The sequence below is a fragment of the Nanorana parkeri genome, unplaced genomic scaffold, assembly GCF_000935625.1.
Source record: "Nanorana parkeri isolate BGI_ZX_2015 unplaced genomic scaffold, ASM93562v1 scaffold153, whole genome shotgun sequence".
NCBI classification, from domain to species: domain Eukaryota; kingdom Metazoa; phylum Chordata; class Amphibia; order Anura; family Dicroglossidae; genus Nanorana; species Nanorana parkeri.
Window position 1 is genome coordinate 1,512,262 of NW_017306421.1, and position 23,457 is coordinate 1,535,718.

Below are 23,457 nucleotides of genomic sequence, written 5' to 3' on the forward strand. Positions count from 1 at the left end.
AAAACACCACCCCCCCCCCCCCCCCCCCCCATTGGCGAAGCATGGGGAGAAGTTACAATTATAGAGACATCCCTACTCTCCCGGATGTTCCGGGAGTCTCCTACTATTAGATAACGTCTCCCAGAAAGAGAAACATTTTCTCCCGGAAACTTTTCATCCCCCCGCGGATGGCACCTCCCTGAAATGATTTCTTTCAGGTTGGGTTTCCTGTGTTTACCCTAATGAACCCTGTCTGTACTGTGCTAGCAGATTTCATTATGAGTTGTAAACCAGATTTAACCACTGTCCTAACAAAGGGCTAAATAATTAGAAGCGTTCTATGGTAATGAGAGTCTGAGTCTGTCCCCCAGTTTGTCCCTGTACTTACACTTTCAAACTGCTCAGAATAGCCTGGAATCTGCACAAAGGCCTCCACTAAAGAAACATCTAAAAGTTGAGAAATATTTTTTAAATATTAGGTGGGTTTTCTCAAATTTGACTGCAGAAGTGGAAATACCCTTTAAATTTAAATTGCTTCCTTTGGTCTCCTGCATTTGTTGCTTTTTTTTTTCTGCCTTGCGTAATTGTTCATTACACACCACCATGTTTAACTACATTCATTTATGGTAATTCACTTTGTGAAACAGTTTATTATCACTTTTATTCTACCTATCTTATCAATCATTGTTTTCTTTCTATCGTTAGATCACTGGTGCACAGGATATGGAAGCTGTAACCTTCAAGAAGCTAGTCAAAGGTCATGCATACTCCCTTACTGGAGCCAAAGAGGTATATATAGCACTAAACTGGAAGTTCCGTTTAATGTACTTATTTCAATTAGAAACTACACAGTCTTCCATTTTTGCATTTTTTTCTTCATTTCTACATAGTCCCTCTTTTCCTTTGGACCTATAGTTCTGCGTCAGTAAATGTACAGAAAAAGCATCTGTCAGGAGAAAAATATATAGGCTGCAATTTTTGGACTATTTATGAACATTATTATTATACAGGATTTATATAGCGCCAATAGTTTGCACAGCGCTTTACAATATAAGAAAGACATTACAGTCACAATACAATTTAAGACAAGATGGTAAGGAGGGCCCTGCCCGTGAGGGCTTACATGCTAGTTTCCTGACTGTCTTTGGCTTCAGCACGTCAGAGTCACAGACCCTGCACAATCATGCGAAAAAGGATTCCTGATCTTCTGGGATAGTGGCTCAGTAAGCATTGAAATTACAACATAAGCACGACGGCCAGGCACAATCATTTTCAGAAGAAGTCGGAAATGGCAGCCGACAGGTGTACTTTAAGTACAGAATCAATTAAAGTCCAGTTGAAGTGTCACACCTTTTATTGGTTTATAATCCTGCACCCTTGCATGTTATGATTTGTGACTGATTTTTATTATTATTATTATACAGGATTTATATAGCGCCAACAGTTTGTACAGTGCTTTACAAAATGGAGGGAGACAATACAGTTACAATACAATTTCAATACAGGAGAGTTAGGAGGGTCCTTCTCGTAAAAGCTTACAATCCAGTAGATTGCAGTGGATTACAGATACAATTTTCTGGCTCCTGCAGACTCACCATGCAGCCCTGTCTGTACAGAAGTACAGACTTTCAGTTATAGGGAGGAAGTTTGGATGCAGTAAAAGTAAGCACTTGTACTGCATTGAGAACTACAGGTCCCTCTGCCACAGTGTTAGATAGGACTTGTGGTTTGTCCATTCACTGATCCTGTCAAAGGATCTGAGATTGGATGATGTGGAAGGGTGTGCTCAGCAAAGCACTTCCACGCCTAATTCAAAAAGTGACATGAGCTTGCATGGAGAAGAACCCTGCGATTCTCGTAAGTGGGTGGGATGAGGGTGAGGGGGCTGAACAGGTGCCCATATTTCATGTTACAGCCTGAATATGTGTGTAACATGAAAGACGATATTAAAATGAAATGTGTCCTTTAATACCAATACTAATGTGAAAGCGTGTTTAAACATTTGTAAACACCTGGATTTTTTATGTATCGGGTTTTGATAATCTTTTAATCTTTGTTTGACCATCTTAAATGATGTAAAGGTTGGAGGCATGTATTGTAACCTCTAGACACTAAGAAAAGGATGACAATGCAGGACACAACAAGCCTGATTCTAAACTCGTCGGTCTAGATCGAGGCATAGTGGGGCTTGCTTAGGGGAAAGTAATAAGTAATTCTGGCTATAAGGAAGTGCTCATTATTCAACACAGAAATTTGTACAAAATCTCTGCAGCAGAGATCATTCCATCATCTTTGGAGAACAGGAGAAAAGTTGGTTACCACATGTGCAGCTCTTTTAACTGTCCTCAAGGAATGGAGAACACACTGTGGGGACAAGTTCAAAGATGGACAGATGTCTCACCACCCATTGAATCCGAAGAGAGATCTGCACATTAATGGGCAGCCCTAAATTTGCATAACTAGTGAGTTAAAACTGTCATTAGTAGGGCTTATCAGGGCAGAGGAGATAAACCTAAATGTTGCAATTCCCTCATAAGCAGGGCTTGAGGGGATGGCTGCCTGGTTTATATGTCGGCAGTCCAATGATGGCAGTGGAATGCATGGTAGCGGGGATGTGATAGGAGTTAATCTGGAGTGAGCTGGGATTTGCAGCAGTGGTCTAGAACAAGACATTGACAAACAAAAGCTTGATCATATACAATACATAGTGAACAATGGCCTAGCAGCAAGTTAGCGGAACAGCACTCAAATCATGACTGAAGGTCAAGGTCACAAATAGAAATACTCAGACACATGGGGTTCGGGTATTGGGTAATAGGAATCAGAAGTCCTGTGCTCAGAATAAGGCTTATAAAGGCTGCAAACTTAAATGATTAAGGGGGAAAGGTGTGAGATTGTCAGTGCACATGGTTGCTGCATCAACAGGTGCTGCATCAACAGGTGCTGTGTTATGAACACTTTCATTTTTGACAAATGAATGTTACAGCTTGATCAGAGTTTGTCTTTTTTTTTGTTTGTTGTAGGTCAATTTCAGAGGCCAAAATACTAAATTAGTTCGAATGAGGAACCCCTGGGGTGAGGTTGAGTGGACCGGTGCTTGGAGTGATGAGTACGTGTCAGAACTTCGTACATGTCATACTCTTTATGAATACTATTCTACTAATATTTTGACTTTGTCCCAAAAAGATAAAAGCTAACTTGCTTAAATTGCAATGGTGTATCTTTCTAGTTCAAATGAGTGGAATTATGTGGATCCATCAGAGAGAGATGATCTCAGACTAAAAATGGAAGATGGTGAATTTTGGTGAGTGCTTCTATCTTTGTAAAATGATGTTGGAATATACAGTGATCCTTTTAGTTATTTCTGATTTAAGGCACACTGAGAATTGCAGATGATTCTTTGGTTTTATCAGTTATCACCTCCCTCAACAGGCACACATAAAATAAGTGGGTAGTGTATACACATGTGTAAGGTAGCATTATACACAAGACACATAATGACAATGCAGAATTTTAAGTGACATTAAAGGATACATTTTTTTTCCCTCCCCCCATGTTAATGTCAGCACTTACCTTAAATGATGTCTCTTAATCCGATCTTCTTCATTCGCCATGTTTTTATCTGTCCCTCCAGCGGTGCGGTGGCTCTCCGATCCAGCGCTGACTCCTCTCTGCTTGCAGGCACTTCCAGTGGTGTCTGCATGCGGGTGCAGACACCACTGGAAGTGGGGGCTGCGGCACTTGCTGACAAGCGGTGGGTGTTCCAGGGAGATAGGAGATGGTAGTGGAGGTGGTGACCGGTCGATGGAGTATGCGGCCAGGAGGGCCGGTCCAGGTGGTGAGACTCCAACGCTTGAGGGCACAAGCGGGGAGACTGGTGACAACGAGCGGTGAGTCTGCAGATTGTAGCGGGTGAGGGCGGGAAGTGGCGGAGGTAAGAGCGGGGTCTGGTGTGGCAAGGAACCGAGCGGCTACGCGTTTCAAAGAGCTTGTCTTCTTTCTCAAGCCGGGTAGTGAGGGGCTCACTACCGCTCGTTGTCACCGGTCTCCCCGCTTGTGCCCTCGAGCGTTGGAGTCTCACCACCTGGACCGGCCCTCCTGGCCGCATACTCCATCGACAGGTCACCACCTCCACTACCATCTCCTATCTCCCTGGAACACCCGCCGCTTGTCAGCAAGTGCCGCAGCCCCCACCCCCGATCCACTCGGCGTCCTGCCTTGAATGGACTGAAGTCTCCCAGCCGTCGACTCAGATAGCCTGTCATCCAGCATCACCCCTTACTATTTTACCAGCACCCATCATCTCTCTGCTCACTGTGCCTGCAATAACCAGCCTCCTCCCCCTCTCCTACGAACACATACCCAGGCCAGCATCTACACTGTGCCCCCCTCAGCCACCACAGCAGAGACCTATATACCCCCCACTTGCTCACACATCCCCCTGAGTGATCACCACCCTCACCATTCATGGACCTACACCCATCGACCCCTCGCCGCTGATTACGCTCCACCATCCATCCATTGGTAAGTTGGCCATCTCCATTCATTTTATATATGGTAGTAGCGCTTCTTTACTCCCCTTTCTCTTTGAACCACTACTTATTAGCAGCATATAAAGTGTATTCTCCATTCAATAGTCTCAGTCAAATGCCTCTGGTGCTATTCAGTGTGCTGCAGGAAAATGTAGCATGTTTTCATTGTTCTGCACCACACATCACTCCAGCTTTGTGGTGTAAACTGGGAACATGGGAAACGCCGGTGTGAAAGAGCCCTTAAGTGAATTTAACCATGCGTGGGATAAACATAGTGTTATACAGTACTCAAAAAAACAAACAACACAAAAACAGCAAAAAGAAACCTAAATGTTGAAAAAACAAAGGGCAGACAGCATGAACCACGTGGTCTTTTTCTGCTGCCACTCTTCTATGTTTCAAAGTATGGGATTATACACATAATGCTGATCTGTGGACAGCAGTACTGGGTGACAAAATGTGCCTTCTTACCAGCAACAGAATATCAGTTAAATCACTGGTGCATATTAACCATAAAAACTACAGTAACAAATTAATGTGTGACTCCAGACAAAACTTTTTTGCATGGTTTTGGGTAGAGTGGAAAAGGGTTATGATCTCTTTTAGGGTTTTATTGCTATCTTGGGAAGATTGCATTTATGTTCTTAGTTATAATATCAGTCTGATAGGAATGATATCATTTATGAAATAAACCTAATTTTCTGCAAACCTTTTTATTGACCTTTTTATTCATGTATGTAATTTCTTCCTTTTAGGATGTCATTCCAAGAGTTCCTCAAGGAATTTTCCCGTCTAGAAATTTGCAATCTCACGCCAGATTCCTTGACAGCACGCAAATACCGCAAATGGAACACAACATTTTACCATGGAACCTGGAGAAAGGGGAGCACAGCTGGCGGCTGTAGGAACTTTCCAGGTAATCAATGTTGTGTTCTATTAGCTTTGGGTTCTTAGAATGAAAGTTGTTTATTTCAATGGAAGCCCTCTGTGTAGAGATTAGTACAGGTTCCTTGTAAATGGCAGGATGATGCTTAATCTGCTGTTCTTTACAGGGTATTGTGTACTGATATCGGATCAGTGAAATATCAGGGTGTTCATGGAGAACCATTGTAGTCAGTGGTCATATTTCACTGAAGATGCATGTAGTGCTGTTGGTGAACTCTGAGATTACAGATTACATCCCTAGTAAAATCCTGGAGCTACAGAATATGAGAAGTGACTCCTTTACATTCATGAAAAAAAGAACAAAAGAGAGCGCCTCCATAGTGTAAAAATGTTATTTAATAGTAAAAACACGCAGCTCTAAGGCTGTACTTACAACAGTTCGGTAGAATAAAAACCAGTAGAATAGTGTGAGAGGACGGAACCCCTGGCAAAGGAGAATCTGGAGCGATGTAAAACACCAGTAACCTCGATCCCTGTATTGATAAATGGTTAACGCGTTTCTGGGGCACGCCCCCTTCATCAGAACCAATGCTTTTTTTCATAGACTGGTGTTCCATCTAATCTGTGGGAGCTGCCTCCACCGTGTTTGCTGTATTTTTACTGCTGGGCTCATTTTTGGATTTGAAGGCGCCGGTATTGTTTTGCAATTTCGTCCTTTACATTCATATACAGAGGGGTCACAGCCAGCAGTATTTCCCCCACGTTTTCGTGACTGATTTAGAGTAGTGTTGTGTAGACTGATTAAAGGAAAATTATGAGGCAATTGATTTTCACTCAGCCTCAGATTCTGAGCCGACCTGTGACAATGAAACTGTCACAGGTCGGCTCAGTAGATCGGGAAGTGAGCGAACACATATGCTAGTTTGTGTCCTCCCGTTACCCTTAGGAGAACTATGGGGAAAAGCCCTAACCACATAGTTCTTCTTTAAAGAAATGTTAAAATGAGTTGGGTGAATATTGGTAGAACATAATATATTGCAATACAAAAGATATGTTTAAATATAAATTTGGTGCAGAAGCTTAGCTTGAAATAATCCTGCATTCTTCATGCAGCTTCAGCATCTTCTATAGGGATAAAAGGCAGAGCATGTAAAATGAATATAAAACACACAACAAATGACAAATGCAAAGGGGTAATGGACCTGTAGTGCTAAGGAGTGCTTTACAGCAATTGTTAAAGTACAGCTCCACCTTTTGTACAGTTTTCCTTTAATAATTTCCCCCCTCCCCCTGTGTGCTGCCTACTAGGCGAAATGCTTGCCTTCAACCCCGATCGAGTGATCTTCATTGTGTAATCTCCAATGCGCATGCGTGCTTTGGCCCTATGTATCTGTATGGGAAAACTATACTATGAGTGACCACTTAAGGCAGTGGGGACATTTTCTACAGTAAAGCTTGTCCATACACTGTTTCTGCGAACTTGGCTGAAACTGAAGCAGTCGATTTTTTTTTTTTACTTTTGCTGAAGGAACCTTGCTGAAAATTGTTGGCCAAACAGTAACGGCAGCCAATGAGCTACAGCCACTGATTGAGCATTGTGTCAGTGGCACTGCCGTCATTGTCAGAAAACAATAGCCATGCGGAGGGATTCTCCCCATATACGCTGTTTACTGTGGATAAGGAATTCAAGCGTTTTTTCTCATTCAGCCCACAGGACTGAACAAGTAAAAAAAAAATTAAAAGTTTATGACCAGCTTGGCTGCGCAGCTTTGAAGATCACTTCATCTGGGCTAAGGGTAAGATGGGTAGGGGGAACTTACTGTTTCATGACAAGGGTGCAGTTGTCCTCTAAGGAAACAAGCATTTATAAAAATAGGTGTAAAAAGAGATATCTTTTATATAAGGAAAGGGAAGCAAAAGGGAAACGAATAAACAGTAATTTGTATATTGCACACAGTCCAGGAGAAACTCGCTAATTAAGAAATGCCCTAAATAGTTAACTAAGTTATATTTTATCTAGCCACTCGATGAAAGATTACTAAAATTGTAACTGAGCAAAATAACAAAATGTCATGCATCAGTCACTTGCATCAGTTTTTGGTTTGTTTTTTTTTAGTTGCCCATGTAACATAATTCTAATATCAGTTGTCTCTGCAAGTAGGTTGGTTATTTTTCGCATCCTTTAACTGGATGACCATGCTGTTTATTCTTCAAAACCATTACACAGCAGTGTTGTCACACTGTGGCCAGGGTAGACTTAGATGGACAGAAGTCAAACAAACGTTAAGCAAATTATAGCCCCAACTATAGCTAACACAATTTAAGCAGTTAGAAGAAAAGGTTTAAGCCTTTAAGCACCCTCACCAGTTTTATATGGGTTCTCCTAACACCTGCATCTACCACTTTTGCTGGGCAGCTTGGTCTGTTTTCAGGAAATAGATCGACCGGTTGGATCTACAGGTAATAAAATGTTACATGAGGGGGTGGGGGGACTGGAAAAATCAAAAACTGCTCTGTTAATGCTATTGACAGACTGCATCCTGCATCATACATGTCACTTTTTATTTGTGTGAGAGTTTTAATTTAAGTTTGATCAGGGTCTCTGGCAGTAGCTAGCTTTAATGTCCCAGTTCCTGTATAACCAGATTGGAGCATTTAAATTTCTTTGTCCAGGCCAGCTCAGGCGGAACACTTGGCAGGTAGAAACTGCATAACCAGTTAAATAAAGGAAGTCTAACCTCAGTACAATAGAAACAGTTTAACCTCGCAATGAACAGGGACTTATACTCATAGTGTCCCAAAACAACATCAAAGAGTGTTTCCTTTTTTTAGTTCAATAAGTGTTTATTGAGGATTTTCCACAAACAAACATACATACATACACAGGGGAGTGTCTCCTTTTTTAACATCAAGTGTGCTTTCGCTTCACCCAAAACTGTGAACTGTTTCGTGGGCTCCACTTGCCTTTTAAAAATTAACTCACTCTTAATGTAGGATCCTAATATGCAAAAATAAGAAAAAGTGCTTGAGAGAACATATGAATTTACCTTAATAGTAGGGATGCACAGATACTTTTTGAGTATCAGTGCCGATACTTGGCATTTTCATGAAAACTACCAGGGTTGCAGCGGTTGCAGCTGGGACCTGGCTCTGGCGCTCCACCACTGTCCTGAAATCATTAGTCGATATTGTTTTTAGAAAAACTGTCACATGACAATAAACAAAAATGTATCAGTACTTGTACTTGTAAGTACTTGGGCAGGGTATCAGTACTTGTAAAAATGGTATCGGTGCATCCCTTGATTTATATTTTTAAAAACAAAATCATACATTAAAACAGGGATGCACAAATCCCCGGAGCTCCTTGTGCTCCTTACACATGACAGCTGCCTCCTAACTTTTGAATTTTTCTCTAGTCTAGTCTTGAAGCTGGAAAAGTATCTGTACTTGTAGTTGTACCGAGTATAGTACTTGGTATCGGTGCATCCCTACTTAATAGTCTAATTTCCATCAATGGGCACATCTCACCCATCAGCAACGTGTAATACAAATAGGATCCACATAATTGTTGTAATAATGTTTGTGAATAAAGAATACAGCTCCCAGTTTGTGCACTGTAGGCCTGGTGCACACGGTATTTGGGCTATAGTATATAACTACAAAGACATATTATCCCCTCAATCTTGCCACGTTTTACAAACAGCGTGTGCATGCTCTCATAGAATGCTCCACACTCTGGACTTCAGCAGGATCGAAGCTTGATGTGTGTGTGCATCTAAATGCTCTCACACTGATGGGTAACTAAAGTCAAATACAAACATATAAACATTTAACAAATAGTATGCTTTGTAGGAAAAACCAGAGCTCTAGTATGTAAATAATACCAAGCCTCAGCATGTTACAACTAGTGATGAGCTCAGGCGTGTTCGCAGCTCCATGTGCCGAGCCCACCAGGAAGCTGACAGTGCGCAGCCCAAATCACAGGTACTGAGACATTTCCCGATCTCTGCAGCTGCGGACCGGGAACATGTCTCAGTACCTGTGATTGGTGCTGCGCGCTGTCAGCTTCCTGGCGGGCTCGGCACGTGGAGCTGCGAACACGCCCGAGCCCATCACTAGTTACAACGCCACTCCTTCATGGCCACCCAATAGGGAAGAGAAACGGGTGCCTGCAGGCCGAACTCATCCACGCTTAAATGTACGTACCTTTACAGTAGAAAGAATCCAGCCGCAAACCGCTTGTCATGCTAAAAAACTCATTTATTCGGACTTACACAGCTCGGCTCAGTACCCCCCTTGGTCTCCACCATAACGTGTTTCACCCTATCCAGGGCTTAGTTGTAGAGTTGGATAGGGCAAAACGCAATAGTGGGGTAAACCAAGGGTGGGACTGAATTAAGTTGAGCTGTGCAAGTCTGAATAAATGAGTTTTTTTAATTCAATCTTTTTTATTGAACAGAATTTTTCAAGAAAATATATAATGTTGCGGGGTTTTAAGTAATTTTCAGGCCTAAAATGTGGAATATAACATGGGTACAAAAAATGAAAAAAAGGCCTCAGTCATGAAGGGGTTAAGATGCCATGACAAGGGATGTATGACTGGATTATTTCTACTGTGTAGATACTACCTAGCCTGCCTATACATCAAAGAACAAAGAAAAACGCAAATAATAAAGCAAAAGATTATAAAAATTAACAACAATAAACAACAATAATAAGAGAATAATAACCAACATTTGTATAAACCTTAAAAATAATTAATACCTAAATAATACCCCAAATAATCCTTAGCTGCAAACTACATGTATGTATACACCCTGACAACCCCCTCTAAGCATTACTAATAAAATAAGGAATGTCCAACTCAACATTCAATCCCCCTGGAGACAAAATCTGTCGTATATATTCATTTGATCTCCTGCTTTGATAATTGCATCTTTAGATTAGTCCCTCTACACTGTTTCACTACCTTTTCCACACCCCATAAAAAGTAAACCACTAGGTTATTTTTATGGTACTTAGAAAAATGCTTAGAAACAGTATGATACCTAAATCCCCCTTAAAAATCATCAGATCACATGATGTCACGGTGGTCACAATATCTAGGAAAATGTGGCCAAGCTGTTAAGTAAGTAGCAGTGGAGCTGGTACAGTATTTGTACTGTGTAGCCACTCACCTGAAATGACTGTCTAGCTAAATGTCTTCCTTCTGTTTAACATGCTTCTTCTCCTTCATAGCTACGTTCTGGATTAACCCACAGTTTAAAGTGAAGCTGGAACATGAGGATGAAGAAGATGATTATAGCAATGAAAAAGGCTGCACTTTTCTCATTGCCCTTATGCAGAAAAACCGAAGAAAAGAGAGACGATTTGGGAAGGACATGGAGACGATCGGTTTTGCTGTCTATGAGGTGGGTAGCTGACTTGTTTGGTTGTACTTAGGACACTCGGTGGGGCATATTTGTAAAAAGTGAGATAAATACACTAATAAAATCATACACGAGAACATAACCGATACAATACAGGTTTGAACGTTTTAAAATACTGTAAACCTTCAGACCATACAGTATGTTCAGAGCAGTTGTTGCTAATGAAAGTAATAAAAGTAGCAAAAACCTTCTTGAATTGAAAGACTCGCATTCACTGCCATCTCGGGCCTCCTGAGCAATATGTTTGGTTGCCTGTCTGCTGTTATGCACGAATGGCTTCCATACCTAGTCATTGATCTGCAACATATATGCAGTTTAGGAGTTCTGATTTCATGTACATCATGCTTTTTCTGGTCTGTGACTCAAATTGTATCACGGCCACAGATAGCCAGGCATCTAGCATTCTCAGAAGGAGGCAGTAATGGCAGCCTACATATTTCTCTCAGTACAAGTTTCTTTTAAAGCTGAACTCCCACCTCACCTTTTTTTTCCACACTTGTAGCAAATCTCCTCTGCCAAAACTGATTCCTGTGTATACCCTGCAAACTTGTATCTTCACAATATAACCCTTTGAAGCTGCTGTAGCCGGCATTTTCTCTGCCATCAATCATTTTGTTCCCAGGTGTTGTGTAAAAGAACACATTCCTGGTATCCCTTTACATATGTATGCTCAAGCAACAGACTGCACAGCTAAAGTCTGCAGCACCAAGTGGTCAGCAGAGAGAAGTAGGCACATCTAAATGGATCCCGGGGATGTGTTCTTTCATATAATGTTTTGGAAGAGGATGCAAGGCCAGGGTACTATGATGTTTACAGGAGCCTCTGCCCCTCCTGCCAAAGAGCGGCAGACAGACCCATCAGTGAGTCTCAAAACAGGAATTTCTTGAAATCAAAATTATTTGATTGACACATTTTAATTGCATGCAGATCAGAGGAGGGGAGGGAGGGGACCATGAAAGGTATTATATGTGTATATCACACTTCAGCTTTAAAAAAGAATTAGAAATGATGGGGTTGCCTAAATTGAGAGACTGACTCATTGAGGAGAATTTATCAAAATTGGAGCAGACAAAATCTGGAGCAGTTGCCCAGGACTCAAAATTTCCACTCACCTGCTCGCATTTGGCGAGTGGAAATGCAGTGCAGGCGAGTGATAAGTAAACCAACTGGAGAGAGAAGCTGATTGGTTACTATAGGCGAGTGCTCCAGATTCTGTGCTCCAGTGTTGAAAAATTCCCCCCAATATTTTGCCAGTGGAGTGATATCTCAGAATGGGCCTCTTTAGGACTTTTCTAGGACTAAACAATACATAGCAGATAATGCAGCATATTCATAATTTGCATATCTTTTTTTTTCTCCACAGGTCCCCAGAGAGGTATGCTATACTTCCTATGTACATGCAGCTGATATAGAAGATAAGTTGTATTTGTATTGGGTCAACTGAGCATCTAATTCAATTGATGTGTCCATTGTTCTGTTAATATCGCTGGTCTGCTACTGTCCTGGCTACTCTCACTTTCCTTCATTTACATGGTTACTAAACCCTTCTCAGTTACTACTTTTTTAGTTTTGTACAGAGTGGGGAAAGCATAGAACCGCTGCCCATGATTTATCGGTGACGACTGACCCCCTTATTTCTTGTCCTGTTGTCATAGGCTGTCAGAGGGACAGGAAGTGAGGTGTCTGTTGAAATAAATGTTTTCAAAGTAAAACTCCACTTTTGTTGTGGAAAACAAATCTTCATATTTTTTTAAGTCACGTTTTGTAGCTGTTTTCTAAAACTGAGTAAAAACTGAGAGTCTATCTCTTTTATTACATGATAAGTCCTACTCTGGTAAAGAGAAAAGCACTGCATCCTCAAAAGTGGAGTAAAGTAAAGCATGTTGGAGGACCGATTGGTAATTGATGGGAAGAAAAGTCACAGAATAATCTTGTTGACTCTATGGACCTTTATTCCACTTATTGTTTTGCCCTTTTTCATTAGTGTGGTTTGAACAATATTGTTTATGTTTTATTTCATTATAGTAGAGCAGATTCTATTGTAGTGCTGCAGTTTTTAATCTTTGTTGTAGGTTTTTTTTTCACACTGATTCACTGTAGCAGTTTATTTAGAATCATTTTGTTTAGATAGGCAGCCCAGAAACATATATGTTTTTTATCCACACTGGAAAAGATTTTCCCCCACTTCCACTTCCACTTGATTGTGGTCACTGAGATCATAAGTGAGTCGCAACCTCTCCAATAGGGACACCGAGGGCAATAAAAACTATCTTTTAGTAGGTATCTATACAGTACATTGCTGTCCATGTCCCTACTTGGGAGTGTGTCCTTCAGTTCCTGTATCAGTGTCAGGGGTCACTGGCACAAGAAGGGAGGAGAAATCGTCTCAAATGGGACATTGACTGCACCAAAAAAAAACAACACAGGTCTTGACCTATCTCTACTATCCAAAACTAAATCGTTTTTACCTGAAGTTCTACTTAAAATATCATCTTCTTAAATGTCCATTTCCTTTTCTCTTTATACTTTGCCTGTTTGTAACTATTTCTAATCACTGCTCTTATTCAGTTATGTTTAAATACTTTATATTCTTTTATTGCATTTTTTTGTATAGTTACCCCTGTGAAAGAAATCCTTATGTCAATCAACCTAAGCTTTTGCTGAATTATATATACATTTTTATTTTATTCTAACTGTCCTTCTTTGCCAACCTCAAAGTAACATGATATATCCCCTGCTTCATTAGTTCTTGGGACAGTCAGCTGTGCATCTCAAGCGTGACTTCTTCCTAGCAAACGCATCCCGCGCACGTTCCGAGCAGTTCATTAACCTACGAGAAGTCAGCACCCGGCACAAGCTTCCCCCCGGGGAATACATAGTAGTGCCTTCCACCTTTGAAGCCAATGTTGAGGGAGATTTTGTCCTGAGAGTCTTTTCAGAAAACCGACATGGGACTGTGTAAGTGACAATGGCAACTAAAGATCACGATCAAGAGCAATGTTTTTATACCAGTGAGACTTGGTCATAAATAATGAGGGAATATGGCCAGGTTTTTATTCACATTATGGTTACCAAATGTGTTATTTTATTGGGGAACTGAGGTAGCTTTTAATTTATCCATTTTTTTATTTTATTCTGTGATTTGAGCCATTTATAAAGACACTAAAATACAAATTGTAAAAGTTTACAAAAAAAAAACCTCAACTAAATAAAGGAGTTAATTAAATTTAAATAATTAATAACTGAATTAAATTTAATTAGAGTTATATAATTTTGAAAGGGGGGTTAAACCGTTATTTAAAAAAACCCCAACCTTTTTGAATTTACGAGCAACACCAATTTGTGACTGAGGGCTGCAATAACTGAACCTGTAAGGAATAGAGGTCTAATACACAGGCTTAATAGTAAGTGCTATAAAGGTGCCTCTGTTACCTTTAGCGGTCTCCGTGCTGCCCCAGTCTACTTGTAAAATTCCTAGGCAGATGTCAGCTTTCTGAATGTCAGTACTTTCTTGAGGCTAACCATCATCCCCCACCTGCACATTCCAGTAATTGAGCCTGGCAATTGGCTGCTTAGGCACTAGGCGCTGAATGGTGAGCTGTGGGGACGTGTCATATGTTCCCCCCCTATGGCCAGAAATACTGGGTTTATATTAGGTTTCTTGCAGCGAAGTGGGGAATTAAGCTACAGCTTAAAAATAGGTCTCAACCCAATGACTTAAAACTCTTATAAGCTTTACCGCTTCAATGTGATTCAAAGCCTTTAACTCTGCAGCTTTCATTAAAAGAAAACCCGGTGATCCTGACATAAAGGTCCCTGTTCTGGCTCTTTTTGTTTTGAGGTGACAACTGTCTGCACCTCTAATGGAGACTGCAAGCAGAGGCCTGGTCCACTGTTAGGCCACTAGGTCATTAGGAAGTCAGTCCAGAGAAATGATAAGTAGCTGATGCTGGAGCAAGTACACATAGACAGGAAGTGGCTAAACAATGCTGAAGGAGATCAGCAGTACTGAGATGTAAAAGAAGACTAAACTAATGAAAGTAAAAGCATGGCAGTTGTATATGATGCACGGTGCTTTAGAAAACTAAATTTTATCCATTTAGGGTTTTGATTTAGAAAATCTGTTCATCAGAGTAATGTCTCAGAACATGGTACAGTCCCACCAAGGTGGCTGTACTTGACTCAAAATATTTTATTAACTTTTTTTTTTTTAAATAATAAGGTTTTATTAAGCATTTTGGTACAATAATACAATGAACCGAAAAGAAAAAATAAGGAGACCAGGAAGAGATCAAGACAACATAGGGGCTGTCAGACACGATGCAATAGGAGACATTGGCATAAATATACACATTAGCCTTCAGGCTGATCCCATTCAGTATGCAGCAGCATCGAAGAGTTAAGACGTAGGGTCAATGCCGTGTAATTTCAGTAGTAAAGTGCATCTCAAACAAAAAAATATTTTATTAACTTAAATATTAATACTGGCTTAAAAGGAATCATACTGCAGATTGACAGTTCAAAGATGTATCATTCTTATTTTATTGTGAAGTTGTGATCTATGTTCATAACTGGGGCATTTGGAAGGACCGAAATTAGCAGGGACTGTTCCTGGAAATCAGAGACAATAAATATGCTACCGATCACCAGAGATTGTATTACAACAAGACTACAAGTGTCAGTATGACGTTTCTCTGTGAATATACACTATATTACCAAACGTATTGGGACACGCCTCCAAATCATTGGATTCAGGTGTTCCGTGAAATTTCCTTGCTACTAAATATTCCACGGTCAACTGTTAGTGGTATTATAACAAAGTGGAAGCAACTGGGAACAACAGCAACCCAGCCAGGAAGTGGTAGGCCACATAAAATGACAGAGCGGGGTCAGCACATGCTGAAGTGCACAGTACACAGAAGACGCCAACTGTCTGCAGAGTCAATACCTACAGACCTCTAAACTTCGTGTGGCCTTCAGATTGGCACAACAACAGTGCGTAGAGAGCTTCATGGAATGGGTTTCCATGGCCGAGCAGCTGCATCCAAGCCTTACATCACCAAGTGCAATGCAAAGCATCGGATGCAGTGGTGTAAAGCAAGCCGCCACTGGACTCTAGGGAAGTGGAGATGTATGCTCCGGAGGGACGAATTAAGCTTCTCTGTCTGGCAATCCAATGGACGTGTCTTCGTTTGGCGGTTGCCAGGAGAACGGTACTTGCCTGACTGCATTGTGCCAAGTGTAAAGTTTGGTGGAGGGGGGATTATGGTGTGGGGTTGTTTGTCAGCGGTTGGGCTTGGTCCCTCCGTTCCAGTGAAGGGAACTCTTAAGGCATCAGCATACCAAGACATTTTGGACAATTTCATGCTCCCAACTTTGTGGGAACAGTTCGGGGATGGCCCCTTCCTGTTTCAACATGACTGCGCACCAGTGCACAAAGCTAGGTCCATAAAGACATGGATGAGTGAGTTTGGGATGGAAGAACTTGACTAGCCTGCACAGAGTCCTGACCTCAACCCGATAGAACACCTTTGGGATGAATTAGAGCGGAGACTGCGAGCCAGGGCTTCTCATCCCATATCAGTACCTGACCTCATAAATGTGCTTCTGGAAGAATGGTCAAACATTCCCATAGACACACTCCTAAACCTTGCGGACGCCTTCTTAGAAGAGTTGAAGCTGTTATAGCTGCAAAGGGTGGGCCAACTCAATATTGAACCCTACGGCCTAAGACTGGGATGCCATTAAAGTTCATGTGCGTGTAAAGATAGGTGTTCCAATACTTTTGGTAATATAGTGTATCTGTTAGCTTGATACTGCTTTCAGCAGGGATATAGTTAGTGTCATCTGGATCCTGGTACAGATTATGAACCAGAACCTCCCAGGATTTCATTACCTGCTATGTATACATGGTTCACACAATGTAGCAAACATTGATAATAAAGACTGTTGTGTCCATTACCCACCAAAATAATTATTCTGCTGATGCAACAATGGAAGTATGCGTTCTTTAATACTCATGATATCCATTGTTTACCTTAACTATTAGGATCCCACATAGTACTCTTGTGAAAATTGGCAAGTGGTGGTGCCTTTCCTTCAGTATCATCCAGACACTTTTCTGACTTTAGCTGAACATCATACAATCTGATAGGCAGAGGTAACTGGGAGGGTGTGGAGGAGGGGCTTAACCAAACTTTTGTAATATTAGCCAGTCACACTCTTTAGAAAAGTAAATTTAGAAAATTGAAACATACTAAAATATATACTTTGTTTATATGAAAAGTTGAAAAAGAGGTTTAAGAAATATACATCTAATATGGAGCAGAAGTAGAGATTATATTTTGTTTTTTTCTTTCAGTGAAATGGATGATCCAATAACTGCTGTCTTACCTGAAGAGGTTAGTAGCTAAAGAGAAAGCATCACATTACTATGCAGTCTTTTTGCTTTATGCACAAATATAGATAGCTATAGTGTTCTTTTTATTGTGTGTCTTCATCACTTGAAAGTAACTGTATAATTTAGTTTTAAATAAAATGTGTAGATCTCCAGTACTAATAAGCTGCTACCCTAAGTGACAAGGGGACACTCCTTGCGTCTAGAGGAAAAAAGGTTTAACCTTCACCTAAGGAAAGGCTTCTCTACAGTAAGAACTGTAAAAATGTGGAATATTCTTCCTCAGGAGCTAGTGCTAGCCAGCTCCTATAGACCAGTGGTTCTCAACCTTTCTAGGGCCGGGATACATTTGCCAAGTTGTGGTGACCCCCAACGGAGCGCTGGAATTAGTAAGGCACTGGACTTGGGACTAAAAATAAAAGCACACTCACAAGAATACAAGCCCTCCCCAGCCCCTGCTACCTGCTTGCCCGCTCTGTCTCCATGAAGCCTTCTCAGCCCCAGCACTGCTTAGACGCCCGACTCCAGCAGAGCTCACATTGTATGGGAGGCAGGAAGACAGCAGCGGCTGTGAATAGAAAAGCCCTGCTGTACACACTCCCCAGCCACTAGATGTCGCTGCAGCGGCCAGGGAGTGTGTACAGCGGCACTTTTATATTCACAGCCTCTGCTGTCCTCCCACTGACTGACACTGCTGCGCTAGGAGGAGACTGAGGAGCCTCTCACCTAGCGCAGCAGAAGTGGATCCTGCAACCCCCTCAACAGTGAGTTGCGACCCACTTTTGGGTCATGACCCACAGGTTGAGAACCGCTGCTATAGACTATTTCACAAAAGCTGTATGTGTTTCTAAATGCATTAAAAAAATGCATTGGCTGCCAGTTGATCCAGGAATATCTGATTGCCTTAGGGCAGGGGTGGATAAACTCTGGCCCTCCAGCTGTGGTGAAACTACGAATCCCATGATGCATCTGTCTCTGGGAGTCATGTCTGTGGCTATGAGAATCTTTCAATTGCCTGGTGGGATTTGTAGTTCCTCAGCAACTGGAGTGCCGGAGTATGCCCACCCCTGCCTTAGGGGATCAGGAAAGAACTTGCAAATTGAACAATGCTTTATAAGATTGTTTTGCCTCCTCTGGATCAACTGTGGGCTTACGGTCCTATGGATGCAGGTTTTTTGTTTTTTCATTTTTCTGTTGGTTGTATTTGATGGACATGTGTCTTTTTTCAACCCGACTATGTAACAATAGGAGGAAATGATTGGTCTTAATAAATATGTGCCACACCTGCAACTGGAAAAGCAGACTGTACATCCTCAAATTCCAAGCTGCCAGTTATTTCTAGGGCTGCAATTTCAACACATATCCACCAGGTTGTAGGCATTCTACACCATAGATTTTGGAACATTTATACAAATGCAGGGCTGCCCAGTGAATGATACATTAGTGGAATTAAACACTGATGGGAAATTCATACTGAAATGTCCTTGGATGTTCCACCATTTTGCTTTTTTTCTTGTGCCAGGATCATTTAATGTGTTAGAATTACATGTGCAAACTTTATACCTTTTTAATACTTTGGTTTTTGTATGTATTTCCAGGGAGCTGTAACCGAAGCAGACCTTGATCAAGGATTTAAAAACCTTTTCAAACAACTTGCTGGTGCGGTATGTACACAATAAGAATATATATTACTAAGCAGTATGTTTTTGTTGCGGTATATATACCACCAAAGAAAGCTCTATTTGTCCCCAGAAAATGGTATAACATTCTTTTCAGTACAGCGTTGCATGACGGAATAAATGTCAGTCAAAGTACCGCAGCGCTAAATACTGAAAAATGGCCTGGCGAGGAAAGGGGTTTAACACCCTGGTCTTCAAGTGGTTAAATTTTTTTAAATTGGTATTTATTTTATTATTTTTGACTTTTTTTATCACTTAACTTTATTGCTATCACACAAGGGCTATAAGCCACAAGCTTTCTATATATGCATTTAGCATTCGTGCACTGGCATGAACACTGAAAGCCCCAATAGGATAGCACCAAATCATTGTATTGTGGTTGGGATAACCTCTGCGCCCCTCATAGTCAAACCCTCCTCTGTATAGACAGCTATGTGCATGTATTTGTTGCCTCCCATTGACACCTCTGTTTTTATTACACAGGACATGGAGGTTAGCGTTCAGGAGCTACAGGCCATATTAAATAAAATTATATCCAAACGTAAGTATCAGCACAGAATTTCCGCACAAAGCCTAACATTAGGTAAATAAACATCTCAGTAAAGGTGGCCATACACTTTACAACCCTCGCAAGACTCTTGTCTTGCGAGGGTTGTAAAGTAATTAAAAAAACGTACGATCTGCTCATCTTGGATAGGCAGATCGTACTTGCGACCGATGACTGCAATGCTGAACGGCAGTGTGCACGTGCGCACACCGGCCCGTTCGGCAGTTGTCGAACAAGCAGGCCACTAACCCGCCGAGAATCGTACGATTCTCGGCGGGCTTTCCAACCTGCTTGCTCGACAGAAGACGTGCGACCGTACAGTAGAAACAGTCGCACGCCTTCCATACACTTTGCGATTATCGCACGATCGCGGGATTTCCCTCGATTCTCGTACGATAATCATACAGTGTATGGGCACCTTAACACCCTGTCTATCCCTGAAGTCTAACCAGCTTGACTGCAATACAGTTTTTATTTTTGGCCCTTTCAGAACCACCATGAGGTTCCATGCCATCCATAAAGGGTATGGAGACTTGTTGCTCCTGACCTTTTTGAGTTCTCTGCATTCCATATTTTGATCTTTATATTACCTTGGAATGTACATTTTGTCTTAATTGCAGTGATGATTTTTTTACCCATTCTCAAGTGGTTACAAAGTGCATGCTTGCATAGTGCCGGTCCCAAGTTCTCTGCTTGATAGAAAAGGGAAGTGGGAGTTTAGGTTTTTATGCTAGTTGAGAGTTAATGTGGTGGCATCTCAGCACCTTTTGTGAGACCATGGGGTTGATTTACTAACCTTATAAACACGCCACGAACAAGTATACACCTCTGTATTGTGTTCCCTCCCAGCATGATCTATTGGTGGAATCTAGATACCTTTGTAGTGTGTACACACCCAGCAAGTGTGTTGTGCAAAGCCCTGCATGAATTGCAAGGTGATGTTGTGTAAATTAGCTCTACGTTGTGTTGCTTGCGTTGATGAATGCAGGAATGTAAATGCATGAGCGAACCATTTTTGTCTAAACTGTGAAGCAGCATTATATATGCATCATGTGCATGATTTTTCCATATATGGCATTAGCGGAAATATGCTTTTAGAAACTTGCATGCCGCTATTAGAGCGGGGTGTAGCCTATGGCGCATGCTACATGACGCGCACGTGCGTAAATACATAAAAACGCCCCATAACGGCGTGAAAATGTGACACGTTGCTCGTGTTTGGTTGATAAATACGTTTTGCTGTGTAACAATGCACCTGGTGCGTGCGTGTGTTTAGGTTAGTAAATCACCCCCCATGACTCCTAGTAACATGTAAAAGTACATTTGCATGTTTACTTTAAAGTAGTTGGTGTAGATTTGTACCGTGGTTTGGGATACACTGCCAAATACAACACAGATCTTCCCCATATTTTTGGATATGAGGAAGGATTAGAGTCTCTGTAAAAAAATGTTTGGCTGTCTGTGTCCGGAGTGTTGGAGATTTCTCATCACTTCTTGTCAAGGGTGTCACACAGTATAGGTTGTGAGGGGAAATCGCACTTCCAGTTAATTTAACTAGTGTTAGGCCTCAACCACACTGCCGCGCATATAAGCGCGTACGTGCGTATTGTACCATATGCAACATATGCAAATAAATGGCTCCATATGTAATGAAATATGCAAACATATGCAAATAAATGGCTCCATATGGCCGCGTATGGAGCCGTATATTTGCGTAGCGTATATATGCGCAAAACCAGAATGGAACAGAGATGCATCCTTGCAGCGTATTTACGCGCACATACGCGTATATACGCGTGTACATGCGTACAGCACATTAAAATTCCATTACGAGTGATGCATTCTGGGATTGCATATAGTGCACGCATATACGCTCGTATATACGCGCATAGACACTCGCATATACGCTCGTACATACGCGCATAGACGCGTATATAAGCAATATACAATTTTGCTTGCGTTGTGTGTGAATGAGGCCTTAGACACAAGAGCAGAAGAGAAAGTACTTTAGTTATTAGTTATACACAAAGTGCCTGGTGGACTAAGTCTGCATTAACTTCTTATGTCTTGGATACTACAACAGTAAAATCTCCGTGGGAGAATTCCTGACACTGTTCCTGTCACCTGCGAGTTCCGGGTATTTTTTCCACCTTTGGGTGTTTCGTGCTTCTTGCTGCATTCTCCATTATTGAAGATAAATAATAAAATCCAACAATTAGGCTGGAATGACACAGCTGCAGTGCAGTAACACATGTACACTAATGCACATTATGTTATGTGAACATGAGTTGTGCCAAGGCAACCCATTCATTTGAATGCTACAACCCATGCCCTTTGGCAAGGTGTGTTGAAGTGCCATCAAGTATAAATGATACAATGGTGCACCAACTTGCGTTTTTGCATATTGAGTTAACGTGCCTGCCAACATATTCATTACTGCAGCCTAAGAATGGGACCCCCTCATATTGGCAGGTGTGCAGACCCAGAAACCCAAAAACTGACATCTTACCAATAGAGTCCCAAAGAGCACAAAATAAATTATAAGGTCGTTTAACTCTCTATCATCTACCAAATAATGAAGTATCAGGTTTCCTTTTTAAGGAATTTTTTACAATACTTGGGAAAGAAGGACACACTGCAGTAAATGGGACTGTAAAGTACAGTGCTTGCTGGAAATGTAAATAGAGTTTGACTGTTTTATTTTAATCTTGGCACAGTAACAGATGAATATTGATTGTAATCTGTTTTTTCCCAATGCAGATAAAGACCTTCGCACTAAAGGATTTAGCTTGGAGTCGTGCCGCAGTATGGTGAATCTTATGGATGTATCCTTTCAGGTTCAATGCAAAGTCCTTTAAGCTATCATATACAGTATGTCAGTGCTATATACTCAACAATTTCTTTGGCCCCAAAAGCCATCTAATCAAATGTTAAAGTGTACCTACACTGCGATTAGGTTGAAAAGCTGAACTGTAGCTCCTAGAAATGCACACAGGAAGCAAAGTACAGTACAGCAAAGTACAGAAGGAAAGACCAGTGAGATCTGCCTGTAGGCGGGGTTCACTCTTGGGGTGTTGCGTGTGTGTTCCCTTTGGGTTGGCTGGGTAACCCCTTGCATGCAACTCGAAACCAGACACCCCACGGTCAGGGGCCACGGCCTTGGCCTCGTGCAAACACTCCCACCGTGTAGTACTGCGTACACAGGTCCTCATGGCTTTAACCGCCTCTGCGGTCTTCGGCGCTTCCTCCCCCTTAGGGAGAAAGGCCACCATGAACGGCACCCTGTGTCAGGCATAGCCCCATTGCGCACCTACCCTCCTCAGATGGTTACAGCCACGATACAGTCAAACATCACACTCCTGTAGAACCCCACCTTCTCAGAGGTTGGAGGGAGAAGAACCAGTCCACACAGATGTCTTTTTGTTGATTTTACTTGAAGGTAGAAACAGAACAAAGTATACGTTTCAGCCACCCCCGAGTGGGATGACGGCACAATTCTTGTTACTTGTATGGTGATACAATTTAGAGAGAGAGAGGTACATCAGCCCAGGTGCAGCCCAGAGTCACGACTTACTTTGGCCATAGGCCCACTGGCAAATATCGTCAGTCTTCTAGCACTTCACTATTTTCCGGAATCCCATCCATTGTCAGTCCTAGCATGGTGGGTTTCCCCCTGTGGGGAAACTAGGGAATCTTTGTAGCTCTACATAGTCCTAGGCCTGGTCCTGTCCTTCCCATGGACCAGCCTATATTCAAGAAACAGTCTCTCTCCAGAGACTCTGCAGACAGTCTTAGACTTCTCCTGTACTCCTCTGAACTGAACTCCTTCCCCTCTCGGGCGCCCCCTATAAATCAACTCTCCTGAGACACAGAGTCTTCCCAGGCCAGAGCTGCATCTATCTCCAGGGCCCCATGGGGGCATCTAGTGGCCGTTGGCCATACTGCACCTACCTACATGCCCCATCACATGCAACTAACTATCTGGTATTCATAGCACTGAGGATAATTG

The 23,457-nt window shown here is 41.8% G+C and overlaps 1 protein-coding gene across 1 annotated transcript in view; it reads left to right on the top strand.

The window, feature by feature from the left end:
• Positions 1–23,457, top strand: part of CAPN1 (calpain 1) — a 72,235-nt gene that overhangs the window by 36,261 nt on the left and 12,517 nt on the right. Inside the window, exons 7-17 of the mRNA XM_018554318.1 lie at positions 685–768; positions 3,003–3,088; positions 3,209–3,283; positions 5,267–5,427; positions 10,635–10,807; positions 12,189–12,200; positions 13,572–13,783; positions 17,187–17,226; positions 18,821–18,886; positions 19,385–19,442; positions 22,209–22,273. Of these exons, the coding sequence (XP_018409820.1) occupies positions 685–768; positions 3,003–3,088; positions 3,209–3,283; positions 5,267–5,427; positions 10,635–10,807; positions 12,189–12,200; positions 13,572–13,783; positions 17,187–17,226; positions 18,821–18,886; positions 19,385–19,442; positions 22,209–22,273 (1,032 nt within the window). The remainder of the gene's footprint in view (positions 1–684; positions 769–3,002; positions 3,089–3,208; positions 3,284–5,266; positions 5,428–10,634; positions 10,808–12,188; positions 12,201–13,571; positions 13,784–17,186; positions 17,227–18,820; positions 18,887–19,384; positions 19,443–22,208; positions 22,274–23,457) is intronic.